Source organism: Solanum pennellii, chromosome 6 (genome assembly GCF_001406875.1).
Source record: "Solanum pennellii chromosome 6, SPENNV200".
In the NCBI taxonomy this organism is placed as follows: domain Eukaryota; kingdom Viridiplantae; phylum Streptophyta; class Magnoliopsida; order Solanales; family Solanaceae; genus Solanum; species Solanum pennellii.
The window spans coordinates 39,683,788-39,690,522 of record NC_028642.1 but is presented as its reverse complement, the minus strand read 5'-3'; the positions used below and the strand labels follow the sequence as shown (position 1 = coordinate 39,690,522).

At 34.1% G+C, this 6,735-nt stretch overlaps 1 protein-coding gene across 2 annotated transcripts; it reads left to right on the top strand.

Annotated features, from left to right (window-relative positions):
• The first annotated feature begins 686 nt into the window (after positions 1 to 686).
• LOC107021085 lies at positions 687 to 4,848 on the top strand. Of its 2 annotated transcripts, none has more exons than XM_027918073.1 (7): positions 687 to 1,227; positions 1,316 to 1,424; positions 1,910 to 2,917; positions 3,161 to 3,223; positions 3,302 to 3,522; positions 4,032 to 4,144; positions 4,532 to 4,848. In XM_027918073.1, exons 1-7 carry the CDS (start codon positions 1,162 to 1,164, stop codon positions 4,641 to 4,643), a joined length of 1,692 nt encoding a protein of 563 aa, XP_027773874.1. In that variant the 5' UTR covers positions 687 to 1,161; the 3' UTR covers positions 4,644 to 4,848. The 2 variants fall into 2 exon arrangements, with proteins under 2 accessions (XP_027773874.1, XP_015077164.1); XM_015221678.2 differs by having other exon boundaries at positions 688 to 1,227; positions 1,316 to 1,421.
• The last annotated feature ends 1,887 nt before the right edge of the window (positions 4,849 to 6,735 follow it).

Below are 6,735 nucleotides of genomic sequence, written 5' to 3'. Positions count from 1 at the left end.
TGAGGACTTGAATGTATGATAATGTACTTCTATAGACATTTTGACCTCAAATTTTTAGAAACACTCATTGACAGTAGTTTTCCTGTTGTTGCATTATTAATGAGACACGTTTATTGATTTGGTGGGTTTAATTAGTAATGGGTGGGTAGTGGATTGGTTTATAAATTATAATAATAAGTTAAATTATAACAAATAGTTGAGTTCCACATATTTAAAAAAAATATTTAAATAGTTTAAATTTAAAATCGTTAAATAAGTGGTTAATTTTGAATCCAAACGTGGATGACAAGGGTATTTGGATTCAATAGGTGGATAAGAATGGTATTTTGGAGCCGTGAATGGAGGATAGTCTTGTACCATTTCTAAAACTTCAGGGATATTTTAGGCTCTTTTTTGTATCTTAAAATGTCTGATAAATATATTATATATCGATAAAACTTGTATTACATGTGTTTAATAAATTGTTTCTCTATAATATATGTATTAAAATTATATTATAAATGTATTAAAAATAATCAAATGCAAAAAGATATTATATTATAAATGATAAATTTTTTTTAATATAGTATATTTTATAAAATGATTTTTGAGTCGTTCCGAATTCAAAAGCATGCCCATAGGATGGAAAGTAGAAAAGTAACCCTTTTTTATTGTCCAGCGCGGCAATATTCCCATCTTGATTTTGGTCCCTCCAAGGGCTCCAAAACCCTTTGCATTTGAATTTGAAACCCGAAAATAAGAGAAAAACCAAAAACAAATTTATTACTGTAGTATTTTGTTCAGAGAACTACATTCCGCTTTCTTCTGTAGCTTTACCGGTGAAGTAACGCTACTTAACGGCGCGCTCTTCCTGCAAATTCAAATTCTCATCCCTCCACATCTAATTGCTTATTCATTTCCCTTTTCCCCCTACCCCTACCCCCCTCCCCTAACCCCCCAGTTGAAAAAAAACCACTTCTTCTCTCATGGCTTTGAAACCCTAGACCAAACAAATTCAAAATTTTGAAGATAGCTACTCATAGTTAATCTTTCTCTTGGTCTTTGTATGTTTAAGCAATTCAGATTTACGGTTTTGAATTTGAATTTGAATTTTGTGGGTTGTTGAATTTAGGTGAAATTCTTCAACCTAAATTGATAAAACAAAGTTTTCTTTAGTCAATTATGGAAGAGGATTGTGGGGTTCCTGATCAGTCTATTGGGATAACTGGATCTGGGACTGGGACAAAGGTTAGAGATTTAACCCTTTGGCTTATGACTTATTTCAGTTCTTTCTTGGTTTTTGTTTATTGGGTGTGTATTAACTCTGATGTTTCAGGTCATTGCTGGGGAGAAGAGGGGCCGTGTGGGAGTTGAAGAAAGAACAGGACTTTGTCACAAAAGAGTGAAAATGAGGGACCTTGAATCTGTTCTGCGTACAGAAGGTAGTCTTTTTACTAATATTTGAACTTTTAACTTTAAATTGCAGATGTGAATCTTGAAAGTTTGAATGATTTGTAGTGGTAGGAACTGAAAGTTTAAAACTTTAAGCAGTTTGGATCTGTTAAAATGATAAATATATAGAGAACTGTTTCATCAAGATGCAGTCTTTCATTTTCTAGTGTAGTTTGATACATATATAGAGAATTGTTTACTCAAGATGCAGTCTTTGATTTTCTAGTGCAGTTTGATAATGTATAGAGAATTGTCTACTCAAGATGCAGTCTTTTGATTTTCTAGTGCAGTTTGATAAACATATAGAGAATTGTTTCCTCAAGATGCAGACTTTGATTTTCTAGTGCAGTGTTTTTGTTTACTGAAATTAAGCTCTATCTATGTTATATTTTGGCACTATTTTGTCAACATTTGAATCTTTGTGAAGGTAACGAAGCCAAAAAAAATGATGTAATAATTTCTTCTCTTGTTCCATCAGAAAAAACTGAAATGGGCACCGGAAATCTGGTTACTGATCCTACACTTAGATTGATTGATCTGAATGCAAATGTTGTTGCTTCTAGCAATGTGATTGCATCACATGTTGAAGAAACCAACAAACTGGCCTCTCTGGGGAAGAAAGACAATGGTCAAGAGGGGGACCCTATGAAGTCAAAAGGGTTTGCTTTAGATCTGAATGCAGAAGATGTTTCTAGCTCTATTAATCATGAATCTTCGTATCCGTGCAAGAACTCTGTGTACTTGAAATCAAAGGATGATTTTGAGTGTGCAAGCTCGGTTGGTCCATTGGACGAGAATGAGTCGATGAGAATCTGGAATGAGATGAAACAAAATGGTTTTCTTTCACATAGTCACGGAGGTGCACCCATGCCAAAGCAGCAAGGGAGGAAAAGTAAAAGTGATGGGATGAAAAAAAAGTTAGAGCTTGCGAAGAAAGAACGGGTTGACAGGTTTGCAAAGATTGCTGCACCGAGTGGGTTGCTCAACGGGTTAAACCCAGGGATCATAAACCATGTCAGGAACAGTAAGCAAGTTCATTCCATTATAGAAGCCCTAGTAAAATCTGAAAAGCGTGAAAATGCCCATGGTAGGAGCAAGGTTCCTTCCATCCAAACAAAGGGGGGATTGAAAGACCATAGTGAAAGAAACAAAGACCAGGAAAATATAGATGGTCCAGGAGTGAGCAGATTCAACCCTGCTCTTGAAGATCTGCCAGGAAGCAGGTGTACAAATGGTTACCTAACATCACTGAATAAATCAATCTCTTTGAACTCAGTGTTTACAGGAGGAGATGGAGGTGCATGCATGGTTGACACCAGGGTTACTGGAAAGATGGTTTATCATCCAAACCCTAATATAAGCACTGAGAATGATGCTCTTGCACTGAAATTGTCATCATCCACAACCATTGCATCAGATAATACGAGCTCATTATCTAATGAGGAATCAGCAAACCTAGCAAGTGTTAATTCACTTTCTATCAAAGGTTGGTTTATATCTTCCTTCTTTTATTTTGTTTGTTTCTCTTGGATTACATGATGTGCTTATTATGACTAGTTAAGTGTTCTTCCGAAAACTTGTAAGATGAGCCTTTTAGCATTTTAGATTAACAGACACTTGGAAATCTAGTTGTACAAGCGGTAAGCTTCAAGGAATGGTCCGTTTGTCATCTAAATCATGTTTTATCTGCAGTACTCAACTGATATAGGTATTCTTTTTTTACATTTAGCTGCTAATGTAGCTTCACAATGGTTGGAATTGCTTCATCAAGACATCAAAGGCCGTCTTGCAGGTAGAGAAAAATTATCTTAAGGTTGCAGTTTATTTGACTTAAATCAAAGTTATAATGTACTCCTTTCTATATTTGCAGCATTGCGACGTAGTAAAAAAAGAGTCCGGGCTGTAATTCAAACAGAATTCCCTTGCTTATTTTCCAGAGAATTCTCATCTAATCAAGAGAACAGCTCATATGGTACACAAAGCTCTTCTGTTGGTCATTTTGACAATGCTACTGCTCATGCACATCATGCTAGATGGACAGCATTGTTTGATCAGATGGATGGAGCTCTTTCAGATGAAGAAAGGCAACTGGTGAGTCTGCTAAAAATCTCATGCCATGTATACATTGTTTGAGAAATGAATGTTGAAAATTCATCCAAAAGAGCTACTTTTCCTTCTGTGCTTTGCGTTTTTGCAGAAAGCTTGTCGAAGGCTCGAGGATATTCTGTCTGAATAACAATATTTGATGTATTTATACAAATTAGAGTAATGTCTGTTCAAGTTTGTGTAAATTGAAGCATGTTTATGTAGTTATGTTATCTTACGAGAAGTAAAAGTTCACCATTTAATTCTATTGGAAGGTACAGGGCAGTAATTTGCTTGAAATCTTCTCATCTTCATCGTAATATAGATAAAGATGATTTGCTTATAGACGCAACTGCAAATAAGCATATGATAGATATATATTTGTATTTATGTCTTTTCTTTCTTCCTTTAAAATACTATTTTCTTAACGGTGTTTTTCTGAGTTTACCTTGTTCCTCTTTCCTGTCCTGCACCAAAAGATATTCATCGTTTTAGTCTGTTATATGTGAATTTAGGAAAGTTGGCTGAACCAAGTAAGGCAAATGCAGCTGCAATGTGAACAGGGTCTTCAGAAATTTGGTGCACCGCATAATTTGCATCAGTTGGGGCTATTGCAAAATGACTGCAGGTAAGTGTTCATATGACCTGAAACACTTATTTGCGTTGTCCAACTTGCAAGTCTCTTGACATTACTGATGAATTGGTCTACTGATAGAACGTTAAAACTTCAAATGTATTTTGCATGCTTAAGAAAGAAAACTTAATGTAACAAGTAGAACTTACACCATTCAAATTTGAGCATACTTCTACAGGCATTACACATGTTTGTTCTTATCAAGGCTATACGGACAAGTCTTTCAGTTGGTAGTACTACAAATTGAAGTCAAATATTTATTGGCCTGAGCATACGCTTGTCTTTATTTATTATTCTTCCCATTGTGCATTTCCTTGGCATAAAGTTCTTGATTTTTTCTTCACGTAGTGAAGCTCATGTTATTGTACATTCACTATGCAGACTAGAGAAAGCCGAGAGCTCTGAAACCGATTTAGCTGTCAGGGCTGCTGCTGCTTCCATTTATTCAACGTGCAACTTCCTATCTTCGATGGAGAACCTACCTTGTTGCTGACAAAACTGTTTGCAACTCCTTGTATAACTGGATTATTCTGTACTTTTCACTCTCCTGATTCCTTTTGCTTAAGTATTCAATATGCAATGTTGTGGTATTTGATGTTGTTAGCTTCATAACTTATTTATAATTCACTTTGAATAAAGACCATATTCGCAGTGTAGTTATCTTCTATTAGAAATTTGGATTTTAGTTACCATTTTAATGTTGACTTAGCTAAATGATGCAGATTTTGTGGGGTGTAGTAGACTTGTTGTTGAGTTTTGAATGCATCTAAATCAGTAACATACTGCAGTTTGTTTGGTGACATAATTAAGGACTTAGAAATTGGTTATACTAGTAAGTTTAGACGTTGTAAAGATCTTAATGCAACTATTCAAGGGAGGAATAGTTAATAGTGTGTCTGATACTATTGTATGTTAATAATTAATAGTATGTCTAATTACTTGTCCATTTTTTAATTGACAAGCTTATTAAGAAACAATAATTGACATGGTGACTTTACTCAATCCCTTTTAATTGTGAAGTGGATGAATTAAAAATTTAAGCTTTTTAAATAGTTTTATCTTTTGAAAGTAATTAATTGAGGGTATAATAGGTAAAAAAAATATTTTTTCTTGATTTGTTAAAATGGACAAGTAATTATGAACAACTAAAAAAGGAAAAATGGACAAGTAATTAGGGATAGACGCACAAAATTTAAATAGAAGTTGCATAAATAAATGCAAAAATCACAATATTTAATACTCTGTATTACAATAATACATAAAGATATTTCTTCTCATGACCTAACCTATACAATAATACATAAAGATATTTCTTCTCATGACCTAACCTGATGTGAGAGCTACTCACAATAAACCCTCTGTGAAAAATCATTTATCTACTAACACGCAATCAACTAAATAACTAGAAGTTAACCGTTTTTAACAATTAAAACAAGCTTCATAACTAAATACCATTATAAAAAAAACATTAGGAGAAATAATACCCTAAAGCTTGAAAGTTGTGTACCAAAACATCTACATCATCTCGAATATGGGACGTAATCCAAAAACAGAAGAAGTCTAAGTCCAAAAATGGACTAGATGGAAAAGATAAAACCCATAGCAGCTCACCCTTGAATTTAGAAAGCACTTGATTCATAATTGAGGGCGTGTAGCAGTCACTAAAATATGTCTAGTACTCAACAAAACAAAAATAAGTGTAGTATCAGTACACAAAATCAATAGTGTGCTGGTGGAATCATTAGTTAGCTCTATTTATACAAAATATGCACTGTTAGTCGACACGTAAAACAAGACAACATGGTAATATAGCCATAGTCATTAACATAAACATAACTCTCAATCCTCATCTCGATTTAACATTCACAATAAATATGCTCAACAATCATTGTAATAAAACCAACCTAGTTCCCTCATGGAATCACCACAGAAACAGTCACATGTGTGAGGCGTTGTACACGAACCAACTGACATAGAACCTTACCATACGTGGTACCCGAGCCAACCGATAGATATTTTGTACCAAGTGTAGTATCTGAGTCAACCAATAATATATATCAAGCGTTGTACCCGATCTAACCAATAGATATTTCGTACTAAGCGTAGTATCCGAGTCAATCAATAATATACACCAAGCGCGATACCCGAGCCAAGCGCTAATATGTACCAAATGTAACATCTAGCCAATCGAGAATCATACATCACATAATCACAATCACAATTAACACAATCACACTTATACATACAAGCAAATTGGACTAGTTTATTGCATGAGATTGACAAGAAGATATTATTAGTGTCATTCCTTTCTAACTCTGTACCCATGTATTGTACAAGTAATACTAGTAAAATAGTTAACGTACACATATAACATAAATGTGAAATAATTCAATCATCACTTACCTCAAATCAAGCCTGATATGCTCTACTAAATCTAAGTTTTTCCCTTATTACGAAGTCTAGCTTGTTGTTGGTCTATAAACAATAATCCAACAAAAAATCAGACCAAAATCTCTCTCTCTCTCTCTCTCTCTCTCTCTCTCTCTCTATATATATATATATATATATATATATATATATATATA

Excerpts from the sequence above, each read along its gene's own strand:
- LOC107021085 (XM_027918073.1), top strand. The coding sequence starts at position 1,162 with ATGGAAGAGGATTGTGGGGTTCCTGATCAGTCTATTGGGATAACTGGA. Across the intron at positions 1,228-1,315 it reads GATCTGGGACTGGGACAAAG|GTCATTGCTGGGGAGAAGAG; the intron begins GTTAGAGATTTA and ends CTGATGTTTCAG. Across the intron at positions 3,224-3,301 it reads CATCAAAGGCCGTCTTGCAG|CATTGCGACGTAGTAAAAAA; the intron begins GTAGAGAAAAAT and ends CTATATTTGCAG.